This window comes from Carcharhinus amblyrhynchos, chromosome 31 (genome assembly GCF_965287045.1).
Source record: "Carcharhinus amblyrhynchos chromosome 31, sCarAmb.v2.hapA, whole genome shotgun sequence".
Classification (NCBI taxonomy): Eukaryota; Metazoa; Chordata; class Chondrichthyes; order Carcharhiniformes; family Carcharhinidae; genus Carcharhinus; species Carcharhinus amblyrhynchos.
In genome coordinates this window covers 8,009,939-8,030,315 of record NC_137354.1, presented here as the reverse complement: position 1 = coordinate 8,030,315, position 20,377 = coordinate 8,009,939, and the positions used below count along the sequence as shown (strand labels likewise).

The window sequence follows — 20,377 nt, the reverse complement described above, 5'->3', positions numbered from 1 at the left end:
CCACATTACAGGAAGGATGTGGAGGCTTTGGAGAGGGTGCAGAGGAGGTTTACCAGGATGTTGCCTGGTATGGAGGGGAGGTCCTATGAGGAGAGGCTGAGGGATTTGGGGTTGTTTTCGCTGGAAAGGCGGCGGCTAAGAGGGGATCTTATAGAAACATATAAGATGATTAGAGGTTTAGATAGGGTGGACAGTGATAGCCTTTTTCCTCGGATGGAGAAAGCTAGCACGAGGGGGCATGGCTTTAAATTAAGGGGGGGTAGTTATAGGACGGATGTCAGGGGTAGGTTCTTTACCCAGAGGGTGGTGAGGGATTGGAATGCCCTGCCTGCTGCGGTTGTAAATGCGCCTAGTTTGGGGGCGTTTAAGAGATCCGTGGATAGGTTTATGGACGAAAAGGGATTGGTTTAGGTTAGAGGGTCATTGTTTTTTTAACTGGTCGGTGCAACATCGTGGGCCGAAGGGCCTGTTCTGCGCTGTTATGTTCTATGTTCTATACATTGCAGTGCAGATTGGTCTATACTGCTGCATGCACCTCTGCCCTCCACACACCATCCCCCTCACTCAAAGCCTCAACCCTACCACACCATATGCCTCAGTAGGGTTCACCACTGTGCTGAAGAATGACAAAGTTCTCTCATTCGGGGGAAGCTCAACTTGAATAGTTTCAAAGCCAAGAATGAAACTGGCCCTCATTCTGTTCATAGTGAGTAAAAAGTGGAGGTCCTGGTCTTAGCTACTGATGGGCAGCACAGCGGTTAGCACTCTTGCCTCACAGCACCAGGGACCGGCTTCCATTCCTGACATGGTCACTGTCTGTGCAAAGTCTGCACATTCTCCCCGTGTCTGCGTGGCTTTCTTCCGGGTGCACCGGTTTCCTCCGAAGTCCGAAAGACGTGTTGGTTAGGTACGTGGGCTGTGCTAAATTCTCCCTCAGCGTACCTGAACAGGTGCTGAAGTGTGGTGACTAGGGATTTTCACAGTAACTTCACTGCAGTATTAATGTAAGCCTACTTGTGACACTAATAAATAATGATATTGAAATTGGGAATACAAAGTACAAACCTCTTTTTGCCAGAGTAGTGAATGGAAAAACACCTTTTCAAACTTTTAAATCTTCTAAAATGAAGCAGAGAAAAACAATGCAATGTATTAAATAACTCGAAGAATTGTCAAACATCAGATTAATTAATCCTCACTCAGGTAATCCCTGGTATCAACTGTGTTTTATTGGTGTGATTTATTCTACACCATGTTGGTTGACTTTTAAAAGTCTAATAGAGACAGATTGTACTGAATCCCAATTATTATTCCAAAAGATTATAGAATCCCGACAGTGCGGAAGGAGGCCATTCGGCCCACCGACTCTGCACCAACCACAATTCCAACCAGGCCCTATTCCCGTAACCCCACATATTTACGTTGCCTATCCCCCGATACCAGAACCAATTTAGCATGGCCAATCAACCTAACCCGCACATCTATGGGAGGAAATTGGAGCACCCAGAGGAGACCCACACCAACATGGGGAGAAGGTGCAAACTCCACACAGACAGTGACCCCAGACAGGGAATTGAACCCAGGTCCCCAGCGCTGTGAGGCAGCAGTGCTAACGACTGTGCCCCCACTCCTAAAACTCCTCCATAGATGAATGAGATGGGTTTTTGCAACAATTGACAATGGTTTCACTGGACTTTTAATTCCAGAGTTTTACTGAATTCAAATTTCACCATCTGCCATGGTGAGGCCTGAACCCTGAGTCCTTAGCGCATTACTCTGGATTACTAGACCAGCGACAAAGCCACTACACCACTGCCTCCCCTTTGTCTTTGGTGCATTTGAGTAAGACATAACTCAGCAGTTTACTGTTGGATCAGCTCTCCCCTCCCTCAATAACCCCTCCACCATCTTACACCTTCCAAGGTCACTTGTGTGCCAGGTTTTCCCACATTCATATTTCGGTTTCAGTCACTTTCTTGATCCAGAAGAGAAACCTGGACACCTTTGTGTAAACGCCAGGAGAGTCCTTCCTTCCACACCCGTAGCCCCATGAGGTGATCCCTATAATGACCCAGCGTCCTCCTGTGCGCTGGCACATGAGGGGCCCACCGCTGTCGCCCTGGCAACTGTCGACCCGCTTGTGCTCGGACAGATTGCCCGCGCAAATCATGCGGGCAGTAAACTTGTTCCTGTAGCGGCTTTCACAGATCCTCTTTGGCAGTAAAGGCACATGGCCTTGCAGGAGAGTTCTCGAGTAGGATTTTCCTAAAAAGCAGGACAGAACAACAACAGGTTGTTAAAGTGGCCGGTGTCGGCCATTTTGTTTCAATGGGGTTAAAGTGAAGCTTGCAACTGGCAAAGTTGACCACATTGATGTGTTTTCAATACCTTCATGGAATTGTTACGATCTGGAAAACACTTCAAGGAAGCAAGCAAGCACAAGGAAATTGGATAAATAACACAGAAATGATGGGCTGAATGGCTCCTTCTATACAACATAATCCAATTTATGCCATCTTTCATGGCAACATTACAATTAAGCAGTGCGATGCCTGTATGAAGATAGAATCATAAAATCATAGAAGCATCGAACACCTACAACACAGGAGGCCATTCAGCCCATCGAGCCGGCACCAACGATAGTCCCACCCAGGCCTTATCCCCGTAACCCCACACATTTACCCTGCTAATCCCCCTGACACTAAGGGGTAATTTATCATGGCCAATCCACCTAATCCACACATCTTTCAGACAGTGGGGGGAAACCAGAGCGCCCAGAGTAAACCCACACAGACACGGGGAGAACATGCAAACTCCACACAGATAGTGACCCAAGCCAGGAATCGAACCCGGGTCCCTGGTGCTGAGAGGCAGCAGTACTAACCACTGTGCTACCCCCAAAACAGTGTACACAATAATGCAATTAAATCGAGTATATGTCTGTGCACATACATTGTGGATTGAAAGGTTCTATTTCAATATACTTTAAAGGAGTTTCTTTCTTCAAACTATTGCTACATTACCTTGCAGACCCAGTTAGATTAATGTGTCAGGTCCACACTTTGGAATGGATATGAAGGCTTTGGAGAGCATGCAGAAGAGATTTATTCAAATTGTTCCAGGGTTGAGGAATTATAGTTATGCGAATATGTTACATTTACCAGGGAGTAGAGAAGGCCAAGTCGAGATTTGACGGAGGAGTTTCAAATCAGGAAGGGTTTTTAAGTTGAGTAAATGGTGGCACGATGGCACAGTGGTTAGCACTGCTATCTCACAGCACCGAGAACCTGGATTCGATTCCTGGCTTGGGTCACTGTCTGTGTGGAGTCTGTACGTTCTCCCTGTGTCTGCATGGGTTTCCTCCGGTTGCTCCGGTTTCCTCCCACAGTCCAAAAGACATGCTGGTTAGGTGCACTGGCCATGCTAAATTCTCCCTTGGTGTACCCAAACAGGCAGGGACACTTCTCAGCACCTTTTAAAAGCTTTATAAGACTGAATTTAAAGTTTATTTATTAGTCACAAGTAAGGCTGACGTTACACTGCAATGAAGTTACTGTGAAATTCCCCATGTCACCACAGTCCGGCCTTTTGGCTAAGATCAAGTGTAGTATCAACATGCTGTACTTGGGTGAAGTCATTAGGTTACATTTCAGTTTCATTTGAAGTAATTTTTTAGAGCGGCATCTCGGCCTTTTCGTAAAGATGCAAATGAGATCAAGCCTTGGAGAAGGAGCTACACCTACTCCAATCAGCTTGGACCATGTAGATCAATCCCAAGACAGGAGGTGAGAGCCCTGTCTTGTCAGCTTGGATTGGGAATGTCCCAACTTGTTGGGACTCTGAATTGGATTTAATTTGATTGGATTGGATTGGAATAAAGTTAAAAAAAAACCTGTTTGGGTAAATGTATCTAACCAGCACATCTTTAAGACTGTGTTAAGAAAGGGACTATTTTACCCCACTGGAATTAATAAATGATCCAGGTTATTTACAAGCAGTGGGTAAGAAACTCAGATTGAAAAAGCTCACTTCTTTTAGTGCTGAAGTCATTCCTGTCTGTATTGATGAACTTGTGGCAGGTTACCAGTCTTACATACATCAGGGAATATTTATTAATACAAAAGGAAGCAAATAAATGATTGCCTTCCAATTTGCTGTTCGATTGACCATGAGGGAGTTTCTATTTGTGGTTTTGCAAAAGAGTTTGATGGAAGCTTCAACTGGAACGATGGAAAAACATTCCAAATGGGGCAACACAGTGGGTTAGCATTGCAGCCACAGCGCCAGGAACTCAGGTTCAATTCTGGCCGCGGGTGACTGTGTGGAGTTTGCACATTCTCCCCCTGTCTGGGTGGGTTTCCTCTGGGTTCTCTGGTTTCCTCCCACAGTCCAAAGATGTGCAGGTTAGGTGGATTGGCCATGCTAAATTGCCCCTTAGTGTCCAAAGATGGGAAGCTTAGAGTGTTAGCCATAGGTAAATATAGGGACAGAGGGGAGAGTTTGGGTAGGGTGCTCTTTAGGAGAGTTGGTGCAGACTCGATGGATTGAATGACCTCTCGCTGCACTGTAGGGGCTCTATCAGAAAAACAAGAGCAGGAGTAGGCCATTCAGCCCCTCAGGCCTGCTCCACCATGCAATGTGATCTGATTATGGCCTGAGCTCCACTTCCCTCACCGTGTAACCCGCCCAAACTCCCTTGCAGATCAAAGTTCTGTCACACCACTTACCCGTATCTCCCCAGCCAGTGATGTAGCAGGTTTGTCTGTTTATCCTCATCTTTTCCTTTCTGCCTGGTAAACAGACTGGTGTAGCATACTGATTAAACGTCACGCAATGTCCTTCCTTGCCCTTGATTCTGACCAGCGCTATGTCGTTATCATTGCTGCCCAGCTTGTAGTTCTTGTGTGTGACAATCTTTTCAACGGGGTATTCTCGCTCGTACTCATCCTCCACCGCTGTGTGATAGTCTCCAACCCGAATGAAGTAACGCCGTGTATCGTTACCAAACCTGAAAGGTGCAATGATCACACACACAGACCTTCTTTTACAATTAAGGTTTTTAGATGTAAATCCCCATTTCCATTTTATGCGCTCCATTCTCAAGGTGCAGCATTTCCACGGCAGCTCCGAGTGGCTCAGTATCATAGAATCCCTAGCGTGCAGAAGGAGGCCATTCGGCCCATTGAGACTGCACTGACCACAATCCTATTCAGCCCTATCCCCGTCACTCCATGCATTTACCCTAGCCAGTCCCCCTGACGCTAAGGGCCAATACTCACCTGACTATTGCTTGTAGCAGTGTGCTGAAGATTAATCTTTAATTCCTGGAGACTCCAGGGCAATCCTGGAGAGTCGGCAACCACAGTCGGTGGGATCTTGCTGTGCACAAATAGGTAGCCGTGTTTTATTATTGTAACAGTATCTACACCTCAAAGGTGCTTTGGGCCATCCTGGTGGGGTGGACCATGAAAGGCGCTATTATAAACGCAAATTTTTCTTTTCCCGAGTAACTTGATCTTTACCATTTGCTTCCCCCTGCTGTTCGCTACGATAAGGAGAACTTTCAACAGCAATGACCCTATCCATCTGTTGATGCGGGGTGCTGAGAGTTTGATAAAGGTTGCCTTCCATCAGCACCGGGACTCGGACAAAGGGAGACATCAGCCTGCAATCAGGCACAGGAAACCACATCAGGAAATGAGAGCTGATTTTGCTGTAAACTCCAAGCTACCATGGAACAGTGCTCACTACTCACAGGACTTTGCACTACATGTGTTCAGCCCAAGACTGTCACAGAGGGTAATGCTGGGGGAGACAGTGGCATGGTAACGTTTTCACTCGACTAGTAACTAGACTAGAAGTTCAGAGACCTAACTGACTGACTCAAGAACAGCTTCTTTCCTGATTTCATCGGACTTCTAAATGGACCTACCTTATTTAAGTTAATCTTTCTCCACATCCTAGCTATGACTGTAACACTATATTCTACACTCTCTCCTTTCCTTCTCCACTATGTACTCTATGAATGGTATGCTTTGCCTGTATAGCATGCAAGAAACAATACGTGTTTATTTATTAGTCACAAGTAGGCTTACATTAACACTGCAATGAAGTTACTGTGAAAATCCCCAGTCGCCACACTCCTGTTCAGGTACACTGAGGGAGAATTTAGCATGGCCAATGCACCTAACCAGCTGATTGCTTTGGACTGTGAAGGAAACTGCAGTACACGGAGGAAACCCATGGAGATAGGGGAGAATGTGCAAACTCCGCACAGACAGTGACCCAAGATGGGAATCGGTCCCTGGCGCTGTGAGGCAACAGCGCTAATCACTGTGCCACCAACTTTTCACTGTATTCCAATACATTTGACTATAATAAATCAAATCTGGGTTTGAATCTCACCACGGCAGATAGTAAAATTTGAATTGAATAAAAATCTGGAATTAAAAATTTAATGATGACCATTGTTATAAAAACCCAACTCATATTGTAACACTTGAGTTTAGATCAAATCTGGTGTCTTCCTTTCTTTAACCTTCTCAATCTGGTAAACGCTTCTGTTTTAAAGGATTCCACATGAGCGTGGCAGCTCAGGTCATTTGGCCCACGTTTATGTTCCATATGAGCTCCATTACATATTATATTATATTCATGTAGCTTCTCTTTAAAGGGAGGCGACGGCTTAGTGGTATTATCACTGGATTATTAATCCAGAAACTCAGCTAATGTTCTGGGGATCCGGGTTCGAATCCCATCACGGCAGATGGCGGAATTTGAATTCGGTTAAAAAAAAGTCTGAAATTAAGGATCTACTGATGACCGTGAAAGCATTGTCAATTATTGGAAGAACCCATCTGGTTCACTGGGCAGCACGGTGGCACAGTAGTTAGCACTGCTGCCTCAAACCGGCAGGGAACTAGGTTCGATTCCCAGCTTGGGTTGCTGTCTGTGTGGAGTCTGCATGCTCTCCCCGTGTCTGCGTAGGTTTCCTCCAGGTGCTCTGGTTTCCTCCGCAGTCTGAGAGACATGCTGATTAGGTGCATTGACCGTGCTAAATTCTCTCTTGGTGCACCTCAACAGGCACCAGAGTGTGGTGACCAGGGGATTTTTACAGTAACTTCATTGCACTGTTAATGTAAACCTTACTTGTGACCAATAAATAAAACAATAATAAATAATAATGTTCCTTTAGGGAAGGAAATCTGCTGTCCTTACCTGAGTCTGGCCTACATGTGACTCCAGACCCACAATGTCCTCTGCAACTTCCTGGCAGACGGATCAGGATTGGGCAATAAATGCTGACCCAGCCAGTGATGCCCTCAACCCATGAAGTTTGAAATTAAAGGGGCATCGTAGGAACTTCTATTGTCATCCAAAACGTCAGTTGACAAAACCATTCCAAGGATTTTCTCCAATTCTTGCAACGCCTTCATTGAAAAACTCTCATTCTTGTTCTGAAAACTCCTTCTGGCCTCAACCCGTCCCTATCTCTGTAAACCCCACCGTCCGTACAACCCTCCATTATTTCTGCGCTCCCCCCATTTCCGTCGCTCTACCATTGGCAGCCAAGGTATTCAGCGCTGAAATTTGCTTCCTAGACTCCACTGCCTCTCTGCCCTTTTTGATGTTTGACAATGTTCCTGTGAAGACACGTGGAATATTTTATTTATATTTTTATTCATTCCTGGGACATGGGCATCGCTGGCTGAGACAGGATTTATTGTCCATCCCTAGCTGCCCAAGGGCAGTTGAGAGTTAACCACATGGCTGTGGCTCTGAAATCACATGTAAGCCAGACCAGGTAAGGACGGCAGATTTCCTTCCCTAATGAACTAGATGGGTTTTTCTGACAATCAACAATGTTTTCATGGTCATTAGTAGATTCTTAATTCCAGATTTTTTTAAATTGAATTCAAATTCCACCATCTGCCATGGCGAGATTTGAATCCGGGTCCCCAGAACATTAGCTGAGTTTGTGGATTAATAGTCTAGTGATAATACCACTATTACCCCATCAATCCCCCAAACCTACATATCATGGGACACTAAGGCGGAAATTTAGCATGGCTCAGTGGTATTAGCACTATATAAAAGCTAATTGGTTGGTGGGCAGTTCAGTGCATGGAAATTCTTTAAGAAGGTGGTGGTTTTCGACTTCGAGAAGCTTAGTGGAGTGCTTGCCCCTGTCTACATCAATGGGACAAACCATGTTTTCAGGTATCTAGCTTACCAACAACCTGTCTTGGTCCCTTCATGTGGACTGTATCGGAAAGAAAGTCCACCAATGCCTCTACTTTCTCAAGGGACTAAGGAAATTTGGCATGTTGGCTACAACTCTTGCCAATTTTTACAGATGCACCACAGAAAGCATTCTTTCTGATTGTATCACAGTTTGGTATGGCTCCTGCTCTGCCCAAGACCACAAGAAACTACAAAGGATCGTGAATGAAGCCCAGTCCATCACACAAACCAGTTTCCCATCCACTGACTCTGTCTACACTTCCCGCTGACTTGGAAAAGCAGCCAGCACAATTAAGGACCCTCACGCACCCCGGACATTCTCTCTTCCACCTTCTTCCGATGGGAAAAAAAACTCTGAAGTCATGAACCAATCGACTCAAGAACAGCTTCTTCCCTGCTGACTTTTGAATGGATCTACCTTGCACTAAGTTGATCTTTCTCTACACCCTAGCTATGACTATAAGACTACACTCTGCACTCTCTCGTTTCCTTCTCTATGAATGGTATGCTTTGTCTGCATAATGTGCAAGAAACAATACTTTTCACTGTATACCAATACATGTGACAATAATAAATCAAGTCAAATCAAGAAAGACAAGAAGGAAGAAAGAATAAGAATTGGCACTAATCGAGAAAGAAGGTGACTATAGACTCCAAAATCAGTGCAATACAATACACCAGGTAATCAGGGCATTATTACAACAAGGACTACACTTTCCAAGTACTTCACCTGGTTGAGGGGCTTCCTGAGATTGGGAAGGTGTTGGTGAAAAGCAAGTCCTTCTTCCTTTCCTTCATTTTTTTTGTAATAATAATTAGATTCACATTATTATCAGTGGAAGAGTACTTGAACTTTGTCAAGGACATATTGCAATCTGAAGTTTGATGTAAAGTTCAGTCCTGCCAACGCTGAGATACAGTCAAGCTGCATTATCTAATTTATGACATACAATAAAAATCAGGAAAATCTCAGCAGCTCTGGCAGCAACCGGGGCAAGGGAAACAGTTAATGTTTCACATCGATGACCTTTCATCAGAACATTGGCCGAGATTGCTATCAGATTTCCAGCCTTCACAGCATTTTGCTCTTCAATCACATTTATTATTCTGATTCTGACGATTCAGATTCTATTTGCTTGTATGAAGGACCATCCAGTCTTACTTTTTACGTATCAAGGAATGTGGTTCATAGAATCATGGAATCCTTACAGTACAGATGGAGGTCATTCAGCCCATCGAATCTGCACCAACTCTCCAAAGAGCATCCTACCCAAGGGCATCACAATCGGTGGGTCAGTGGTTACAGCGCCAGGAACCTGGGTTCGATTCCCAGCTTAGGTCACTGACTGTGTGGAGCCTGCACGTTCTCCTGTGCCTCCCTGGGTTTCCTCTGGATGCTCCGGTTTTCTCCCACAGTCCGAAAGACGTGCTGGTTAGGAGCACTGGCCATGCTAAGTTCTCCCTCAGTATACTCGAACAGGCACTGGAGTGTGGCGACTAGGGGATTTTCACAGTAATTTCATTGCAATGTTGAAGTAAGCCTACTTGTCCCACTAATAAACAAATTTTTAAAACCAACCAGACCCTATTCCTGTAACCCTACATATTTACCCAACCAATCCCTCAAATCTACATGTCTTGGGACACTAAGGAGTAATTTAGAATGGCCAATCCACTTGATCCACACATTTTTGGACTGTTGGAAGAAACCGGAGCACCCGATGGAAATTCATGTGGACACAGGGAGAGCATGCAAACTCCACCCAAACAGTGACCCAAGGCTGGAATTGAACCCAGATCCTTGGCGCTGTGAGGCAGCAGTGCTAGCCATTGTGCCACTGTGCTGCATTAGGCAGTCCAGCATTTATTGTCCAACGTTAATTGCCTCTGAGAAGGGGCCAGTGGAGAACTGCCTTCCTGAATTGCTGCAGTCCAGGTGCCTCCACAGCACTGTTAGGGAGGGAGTTCTGGGACTGAACTCAGTGAAGGACTGGCGATATTGATCCAAGTCGGGACGGTGTGTCATTTGTAGCTGCTGGTATCCTGTGTGAATTCAGTTCTTGTCCCATGAGGCAGTAGAAGCCATGGCTTTGGAAGATCCTGTCAAGCAAAACCTTTGTGGTCACATTTAAAAAATATGTTCTTTGATGGGATGTGGGCATTACTGGCAAAGCCAACATTTAAGACTATAAGACATAGTCTTATGGTCTTAATACTGTGTCTTACGACCACTCGGCCCATTGAGTCTGCTCTACCATTCAATCATGGCTGATATTTTTCTCATCCCCATTCTACTGCATTTCCCCACAACACTGACCCCTCCCCCTTATGAATTAATAACCTATCTATCTCTGTCTTAAAGACACTTGATGATCTGGCCTCCACAGTCTTTTGCGGCAAAGAGTTCCACAGATTCAAACCCATCCCTAACTAGCCTTGAACTGAATGGTTTGCTAGGTCATTTCAGAGGGCAGTCAAGACTCAACAGTTAAGGGGAGGGCCTGGGTGGGATTTTCTTTTTGGAGAGTCGGTGCAGATTCGATGGGCCGAATGGCCTCTTCCAGCACTGACTGGATTCTATGGTGCCATGGATGAGTGACTTATACAGAACTGGGCACAGTTTTGGTGAGAATATGAGGATATTAGTACTCCTGTGCTCACTTCCTTTGTGTTATCAGGGAGGTTAACCCAGTTGTCATAAACAGAATGGGCAGCAGGTTGGCAGAGTGGTTAGGCTCACAGCGCCAGGGACCCTGGTTCGATTCCCAGTTTGGGTCACTGTTTGAGTTTGCACGTTCTCCCCATGTTTGTGTGGGTTTCCTCCAGGAGCTCCGATTTCCTCCCACAGTCCAAAGATGTGCAGGTTAGGTGGATTGGCCAGGTTAAATTGTCCCTCAGTATCAGGGAGACTAGCTAGGGCAAATGCATGTTATGGGAATAGGGCTCGGACGGGATTGTGATTGGTACAGGCTCGATGGGATGAATGGCCTCCTTCTACATGTAGGATAACACCCCCATCAAAATAACGGACAAAGGAATTGCATACAGGTGGGGTGCTAGTCTTTATGCACAATGACAATTCCAAGGTCATGGTGCAGATGACCAATAAGGATCAGACGTTAGTGCAGTCAATAAATGCCTGTGAGTTCCATATTCTTATAATCAGAAATGAAGAATTGATTCATATAAACTTTCGTGACCTCCAGTTGTTCCAGGCTGCTTTTTAGCTGATGAAGTATTTTCTGTTGTATTGCAGCACGGTTGTAATGTGGAGAACGCCACAGCCAATTTATGCACAGCAAGCTCCCACAATGTGTAATGAAACAATCATTTATTTGTCTGATGCTAAGGAAACAATATCAGCTGCAACATTCACCATAGAGTCATAGAGCACGGGAAAAGGCCCTTTGGCCCAACCACTCCATGTTGACCATGGTGCCCTCCCAGCTAGACCCAATTGCCTGCAATTGGCCCACATCCCTCTAATCCTTTCCCAACTGTGTACTTATCCAACTGCTTTATAAATATTATTATTGTCCCTGCCTCAACCACTTTCTCTGGCAGCTCATTCCGTATCCCCTCCACCCTCTGCATGAAGAAGTTGCTCCTCGGGTCTCTTTTAAATCTTCCCCCTCTCACCTTAAACCTACGCCCTCTAGTTTTCAATTCCCTTTCCCTGGGGAAAAGGGCCAGGATTTTACCATCCTGCCCGCCACGGGAATGAGGGGTGGACCATAGGAAGGTTGATTGACCTTGAGTGGGATTTTCTGGTTTGGGGGACAAGCAAGGGCAGAAAATCCCACCCTATGTGCATTCTCTATCCATGCCCCTCAAGATTTTATAAACCTCAATAAGGTCACGCCTCATTCTCCTACATTCCAAGGAATAAAGCCCTAGCGTAACCAACTTCTCCCTATAACTCAGGCCCAATAATGCTGGCAACATTTTCGTAAATCTTCTTTGCACTCTTTCCCATTTATCAATGTCTTTCCGATCACAGGGTGACCAAAACCAGAAGGTTTACGAGGATGTTGCCAGGACTTGTGGGCCTGAGTTATAGGGAGAAGTTGGCCAAGCCAGGGTTTTACTCCTTGGAATAAAATGTTCCAAGTGTGGCCTCACCTCCAACAGGGTGACGTAAGACCGTCCACATTCATCCAGGAGGGCAGGCGTATTAGCAATCCCACTTGAGAGACAGCACGTGGGGTATCGTATTCAAGTCACTGGGGGTGGGACATGAACCCACAAACTGATCCACTGAGCCATTTCGCGGGCTGTAGCCTCAGCACAAACAGGTTCTGCACCGTTACTTCTCCACTTTGAAGCCCGCTGCCAATGTGATGCTGGCGTTGGAGGGGATTGGCCAGTCACTTGCAGAAGCCAATGTTACATGTCAGCCACGCTAATAGATCTAAAACGGGGATGGGGAAACTGTGACCAAAGGTACCTTCTGATCAAAAACAAAGGGTTATTCTCTCCTGCACAAACCTCTTGAAGCAGTGAGCTGCAGTCAGCACCCAGCAGTTGTTGATTAACGTGGCCCCGCAGAGTAGCCGGCTCTCTCTGTAAAAGGTCTTCAGCCTCAGCGAGGCCTGCCATGGCCATCCACCTCTGCAAACACAGGTCAGAAACCTCCTTACTGAAAAACACCCCTAGTGCAGGCATGTAAAGAGTTAACTAAAGAAAGAGTAATCTACACATTCTGGGTGGGATTCTTTAACCGTTCACACCAGCGGGATTCCCCCTGCAGTGAACAGGGATTTGGCTGAGCGCTAAAATCTCTGTCCTCTCCTGGCAACGGCTCAGGGCGTGAACAGTCGGCGAATTAAGGCCCTCATTGCTTATGTTGAGCCCATACACTAGGGAGGCAGTGGCATAGTAGTATCATCAGTAAGGTGGCATGGTGGCACAGTGATTAGCACTGCTGCCTCAAGGTCCAGGGACCCCGGGTTTGGTCACTGTCTGTGTGGAGTTTGCACATTCTCCCTGTGTCTGCGTGGGTTTCCTCTGGGTGCTCCAGTTTCCTCCCGCACTCCAAAGATTGGCCATGCTAAATTGACCCTAGTTTTGGGGGGATTAGCTAGGGTAAATGAATGGGATTACAGGGATAGGGTGGGATGGTGCAGGATCAATGGGCCAAATGGCCTTCTTCTGCACTGTAGGGACTCTATAATCACTGTACTAGTAATCCGGAGACCCAGGGTAATGTTCTGGGATCCAGATTCGAATCCCACTCATGGCAAATGGTGAAATTTGAATTCAGTAAAAATCTGGAACCAAAAGTCTAAGGAAGACCGTGAAACCAATTGTTGTAACAATCAATTTGGTTCATTAATGTCTCTTAGGGAAGGAAATCCACCATCTTTGCCTGGTCTGATCTACATGCAGACTCTCAGCAATGTCATTGACCCTAAACTGCCCTCTGGGTTCAAGGGGCAATTAGGGAAGGGCAATAGATGCTGACTCAGCCAACGATACCCACATCCCTTGAACGAATAACAAAAAGAAAATGTACATGTATTCTTCCCATTACAAAAGGCATTCCTGGTTTGAGAAACAGAAGCCCAGGGCAGGATTTTCCAGGGGAAAAAAAAGGATCAATCACTTTATTATCTCGATAGAAATAATAGGAGAAAAGCTGGAATGGCAACAGGTCATTAGATCCAGCAAGGCAGCATTTTACAGTCCATCAGAGATTGCAATACTAAAATGACCAGATCATCTTGGGGCGGCACTGTGGTACAGTGGTTAGCACTGCTGCCTCACAGAGCCAGGGACCCAGGTTCGATTCCAGCCTCGGGTCACTGTCTGCGTGGAGTTTGCATATTCTCCCTGTGTCTGCTTGGGCTTTCTCTGGGTGCTCCGGTTTCCTCCCACGGTCCAAAGATGTGCAGGTTAGGTGGATCAGCCATGCTAAATTGACTCTTAGTGTCAGGGGATTAGCAGAGTAAATATGTAGGGTTATAGGAATAGGGCCTGGATGGCGTTGTTGGTAGTGCAGGCTCGATGGACTGAATGGCCTCCTTCTGCACTGTAGGGATTCTACGATTCTAAATATATCAACTGATCCGGCACAAACTACTACTTTTCTGGTGAGTTAGCAGATAGATGAAATAATCTTTGCGATTATTGATTTGCTCCAAACTAAAGTCAAACTGAGGAAAGTTTGAACTCAGCTGACTATTGGATGACTGTCACCCGTCACCCGACGGATAGAAAAATACCATTGATTACAATATCATTTTCGGTTCCTACCTGATCGATTTATTCCCACCAATAATCCGTTTCTTACGACGATTGATCAAACGCAGGCCACACACTGAAGGCAAAGCACCTAAACATCCCAAACAAGAGCGATTAATGTTTAAACTAACATTCTTCAGCGTCAAATCTCCACCCAAGTCAAGCACAGAATATCATGACCAGAAATGCCAAATGATGCATCTTAAATAAAAAATTCATTTATTTATTTGTACCACAAGTAGGCTTACATTAACACTGCAATGGAGTTACTTTGAAAATCCCCTAGTCACCACACTCTGGGTACACTGAGGGAGAATTTAGCATATCCAATGCACCTAACCAGCATGTCTTGGGATGTGGGAGGAAACCGGAGCACCCGGAGGAAATCCACGCAGACATGGGGTGAATGTGCAAACTTTACACAGACAGTGACCCAAGCTGGGAACTGAACCCGGGTCTCTGGTACTGTGAGGTAGCAGTGCTATCCACTGTGCCACCATGCCACCCTACATGAGACCTTAAGGATTCACAGTGGGATTTGATTCTTGCCTGCTTCATACAATGTCCTTGAAGGGATAGATCTAATTTAGAGTCATGTCACTTTATTTCGAAACATGGGATAACACACTGCCTATCAATAATGTACAACAGGTTTATGTGGAATCACGAGCTTTCGGAGCACTGCTCCTTCATCAGGTGAGTGGGGAGGTAGGTTCCACAAACACAGCATATATGGGCAAAGACACAATTGCAATTGCTCCAAAAGCTCGTGATTCCAAATAAATCATTATCTTGCAATTGTGTCGCTGTCTATATACGCTGTGTTTGTGAACCTACCTCTCCACTCACCTGATGAAGGAGCAGTGCCCCAAAAGCTCGTGATTCCAAATAAACTCTAACCTGGTGTTGTGAGACTTCTTACTATGCCCACCCAGCCCAATGCTGACATCTCCACGTCATATCAATAATGTATCATTTTAAACAAAATATCATCAAAAACAAGGAACAAAAATTGGCCATTCTGGCCACCAAGCCTTCTCCTTTGATATTGGGCAGAGCTTTCCTGTCCGGCCCTCCACAGGAATCGTAGCGGGTGGGACTGAATATTTGACAGGCCAATTGAAGGTCCATTGACTTTAGGTGGAAATTTCTGGTCTTGGGGCGCACGCAGCAGGAACACCCCGCCCAATATGAGTCAAGTCTTCCCGATCACCTCCAGCTCCTTCCACAAGGAGATACTCGCCCAGTTCCTCCTTAAAATGAGTTAATTAAAATGGCATTAGCTTCTTGGTCAGCACTGCTGCCTCACAGCGCCAGGAACCTGGGTTCAATTCCAGCCTCAGGTCATTGTATATGCAGAGTTTGCACATTCTCCCCGTGTCTGTCTGGGTTTCCTCTGGATAATCCAGTTTCCTCCCACAGTCCAAAGATGTGCAGGTTAGGTTAATTGCCCCTTAGTGTCAGGGGGATTAGCAAAGTACTGGGGTTACGGTGAAAGGTACTGGGTGGGGTCATTGTCAGTGCAGACGCGATGGGCCAAATGGCCTCCGTCTGCACTTGGGATTCTATGAAACAGAGTTACGGACTCGAATTCTTAATTCTGCTTCGCTCTCACAAATGCTGCCATGCCTGCTGAGTTTCTCCAGCATTTTCTGTTTTTTATTTCAGATTTTCAGTCCGTGGTATTTTGCTTTTGTTCCTGGGTCAGGTTGCTTGCTGGTCACCGGAGCCTATAACATGAGGGTGCTGCTTGATATCAGTGTAGCTGAGCTGCCACAGGAACATTGCAGATTGATAATCTATCCGTTTGGCTGTGTCACTAACACACTTAGCATAACCATCAAGTCCTGGGGTTGGACTTGAACTCAGACCGTCCAACTCAGAGGCAGGGACACTTCCCACTGATCCTCAAGACCATCCTTGTTGACAAAAAAAAATTCTTCCAAGTTTCAATCCTTTTCATAGAATCCCTACAGGGCAGAAGGAGGCCATTCGGCCCATCGAGACTACACCAACCATAATCCCACATGGGTCTTATTCCCATAACCTCACACATTTACCCTGCCTATCCCTCTGACACTAAGGATCAATTTAGCCTGGCCAATGCACCTAACCTGCACATCTTTGGACTGGGGGAGGAAACTGCAGCAAAACCATGCAGACACAGGGAGAACATGCAAACTCCACACAGACAGTGACCCAATACCGGAATCGAACCCGGATCCCCGGTGCTGTGAGGCAGCGGCGCTAACCACTGTGCCGCCGAGGTGCCCCTGCCTGAGGTTTGTCAGTTACTGAATGATTTATGTAAGGGCTGACCAGGGTGGGGTATATTTGAATGAAAGATTATAACAACATTTCTCTCTACACAGATGAAGAAAGTAAAATTGGATTTTCCTGGCTAAGGGTTATATTTGTGAAATTGAGAAGTTTGAAAATCATACGTCTATTAATTAAAAAATACACCCAGAAGATGCTGTGAGTTATATGATAAGCCAGATGGCATCTGTAAAGAAAAAATAAAAGGACTTTTTACTACATCTAATACCTGTAATCATTTCAATAAATCCTTTTTGACAATTTCTTTTGATGGCAATAATAGGGTGGCACAGTGGTTAGCACCGCTGCCTCATAGCGCCAGGGACACGGGTTCGATTCCAACCTTGGGTCACTGCTTGTGTGGAGTTTGCACATCCTCCCTGTGTCTGTGTGGGTTTCCTCCAGGTGCTCTGATTTCCTCCCACAGTCCGAAAGACTGCAAATGAAAGAATCTTTGGTTGGCAGTCAGACTCCCGCTTTGACCTTGCCTCGGGTTTGGGAGCACGAGATTGATTTGGGTAAGTGCAATAGCCATGCTAAATTCTCCCTCAGCGTACCCGAACAGGCGCCGGAGTGTAGCGACTAGGGGATTTACACAATAACTTCACTGCGGCGTTAATGTAAGCCTACTTGTGACTAATAAATAAACTTCAAACCTTGCACATCAGGGCTTGGATATTGTGGTGAAAACAGAGGCCAAGATTATCTGGCCCGTCCTGCTCGGCAGGGTTTACCTGTCCAGCCAATGGTGACTCCCCACCACCCCCAACTAGAATCCATTATCAAGGATTTCATAGCTCAGCATTTAGAAGGCAGTGCTACAATCAGACAAAGTCAGCATGGATTTACAAAAGGGAAATCATGCTTGATGAATCTATTGGAATTCTTTGAGGACAGATGTAACCAGAGAGTTGACTGAGGAGAACCAGTGGATGGGGTTTATGTAGACTGTCAGAAGGCTTGGATATTGTGATCAGAACATAGGCCGAGATTTTCCCTTCCCGCTGGCAGGGATTTTCCAGCCTGCCAATGGTGCCCACCCCCTCCCCCCCCAACTCATAACCGCAGTGCATTCCCAGTGAAGGAGGGTGTGGGGCACGCAAAATCCCATAAACATTCGTGGGACTGGAAGATCCTGCAATTGTCCAATGATGGGCCTTCTCCACTGCTGGGAAATATGCTGGGGGCATGGGGGGTGGGGTGGGGTGGTAGGATGGGATGGGATGGGATGGGATGGCTGGTAGGAGGCCAGAAGATCCCTATCGAAGGATGTTATAATGGAGCAAGTTAGGCAGTAACTTCCAGCAATAATTCTGAACAAGAATGTCCAATTTTGGGAGATAATCCCTCGCACCCAGTCAGTGTCCATCAGTACTCACCGTTGCTGCTAAGCACCTCCAGTGGATCCTCCTTGTAATCACAGATGACACCCGCATCCTCGCTGTGCCAGCAGTTGTGGATTCCGAAGCCGGATGTGCCACACTCATCCAGGGAATTCTCGTGGCCGGCGCATCTCACATTGTCCAGGTGGATAGCTCCATGTCCCTCCCCAAAATAGGCCATCGTTCTGGCTTTGGATTGGCCACTGCAAGGGAAAGAGTCTTTGGTTGACAGTCAGACTCCCACTTTGACCTTGCCTCGGGTTTGGAGGATTGATTTTGATCATTGTGTTCACTAACTACTCAAACATACAATAAAGCTATTGACACAAGAAATCTTGTCCCCTGCCCACCTCTGTGTTTCTGACCTTTTAAAGTTTTTTTTATTTATTAGTCACAGTAAGGCTTTACATTAATGAAGTCACTGTGAAATCCCCCCAGTTGTGACAATCCGGCGCCTGTTCGGGTCAGTGCACCTAACCAGCACTAATCAGTTTCCAGCTGATTTATCTCCTGCTATATCCTCTGACAATCTTCCTCACTATACACCACTCCCCCCGTTTTGGTTACACTGGTCCTGACATTGCAATATTTCCCAGGGCCATAACCTGGCAAATCTGTGGCGAAGCCATCCCAGAGGAACCTTCACAATGAGTACCACCTTGCGTCTGGGCAAACAGACCCTGCAATCCATCGAAACCATCCATTCTTTCAGAATGTGGGAGGAAACCAGAGCACCCGGAGGAAACACACGCAGACACTGGGAGAATGTGCAAACCCCACACAGACAGTGACCCAAGCTGGGAATCAAACCTGGATCCCTGGCGCTGTGAGGCAGCAGTGCTAACCACTGTGCCACCACGCTGCTCCCGCTAACACAGTTCCATCCATCGATGACTGGAGGAATTTTTATTCCCAATGGCAAATCCTTTTGCCACGGAGAGTCCAGGACAACCTTAAAACAAGAACTAGGAGGCCCCGTCTGGGGTGATGTGCGGAAGCACTTCTTCACACAAAGGGCGGTGGGAATCTGGAACTCTCACCCTGAAAAAAGGTGAGGGTTGGGGAGGGGGTGGTTGGCGGGGCCAAGGAAAGGTGGCTGGAGGTGAGGGTCAAAACTGAGAATTCATCAGGGCAAGACCTTCAAGACAAGAAGGTGGAGTTAAGATTCAAGCAATCCATCATTGAATGGAATGGGGGCTTGAGGAGCTGGATGGACTCCGCAGAGCTTTTTATTTACACAGGGAATTATTTTGCTGTGGTTATCAATGAAGGGAAAAAAGGCACTATTTTTATTAGAATAGCGGAGAATAAAGGGTGCTTAACATGATGAATAATGGGATGAAATAGAAAGATGATGTCACTGGGGGAATAGGGGGATCTTACAGGCGGCTGTTCCATCAGCAGAAATCCTGGATAAACAGTGAAAATAGTGTTTCCCCATTGGCCGATGGGCCAATCAGGAGGAACCGCTGAGGAAATTCCCCAAACGATAGAAATCGTACAATCCCTACAGTGCTGGAGGAGGCCATTTGGCCCATCGATTCTGCACTAACTCTCCACAAGAATGTCCCACCCAGGCCCACCCCCACAGACCCTATCCCCGTAACCCTACACATTTACCATGGATAATCCTCTGGACCTGCTCATCTTGGGACACTAAGGGGCAATTTAGCAATCCTATAAAATCCCACAGATAGTAACTTGTTACTGGGGGTTATCAAAACCGTAATGCAAATAGAAACCCTACAGTGCAGAAGGAGGCTACGCACCGATCACAATTCCACCCCGTAATCCTACATATTTACCCCACTAATCCCTCTAACCTGCACATCCCAGGACACTGAGACCATGCAGTTTAGCACGGTCAATCCACCTAACCTGCACACCTTTGGACTGTGGGAGGAAATGGGAACACCCAGATGAAACCCATGCAGACACGGGGAAAATATGCAAACTCCACACAGAGTGTCTCAAGCTGGGAACTGAACCTGGATCCCTGCAGCTGTGAGGCAGCAGTGCTAACCACTGTGTCACCATGCCGCCCTCATATGATTTGATACTACAGTTTGTTTCTATTTTCTCTCTCTCTTAATTCAATATTTCTCTTCCTGTTTTTATTCCAATTCCAATTTTATTCCAATCTCTTTCTTTGATATATTCCATCCTTGAAGTGAATTGGTGAAGATGGA

The 20,377-nt window shown here is 46.2% G+C and overlaps 1 protein-coding gene across 2 annotated transcripts in view; it reads right to left on the bottom strand.

Annotated features, from left to right (window-relative positions):
• Positions 1 to 867: 867 nt before the first annotated feature.
• The window catches only part of LOC145360498 (neurotrypsin), a 39,578-nt gene continuing 20,068 nt past the window's right edge, over positions 868 to 20,377 (bottom strand). For both annotated transcript variants that reach the window (XM_080215747.1, XM_080215748.1), the window contains exons 11-15: positions 18,186 to 18,391; positions 14,500 to 14,578; positions 12,733 to 12,855; positions 4,728 to 5,008; positions 868 to 2,265 (exon numbers count right to left, since the gene is read on the bottom strand). In XM_080215747.1, the coding sequence (XP_080071873.1) occupies positions 1,952 to 2,265; positions 4,728 to 5,008; positions 12,733 to 12,855; positions 14,500 to 14,578; positions 18,186 to 18,391 (1,003 nt within the window). In that variant the 3' untranslated portion in view covers positions 868 to 1,951. The remainder of the gene's footprint in view (positions 2,266 to 4,727; positions 5,009 to 12,732; positions 12,856 to 14,499; positions 14,579 to 18,185; positions 18,392 to 20,377) is intronic.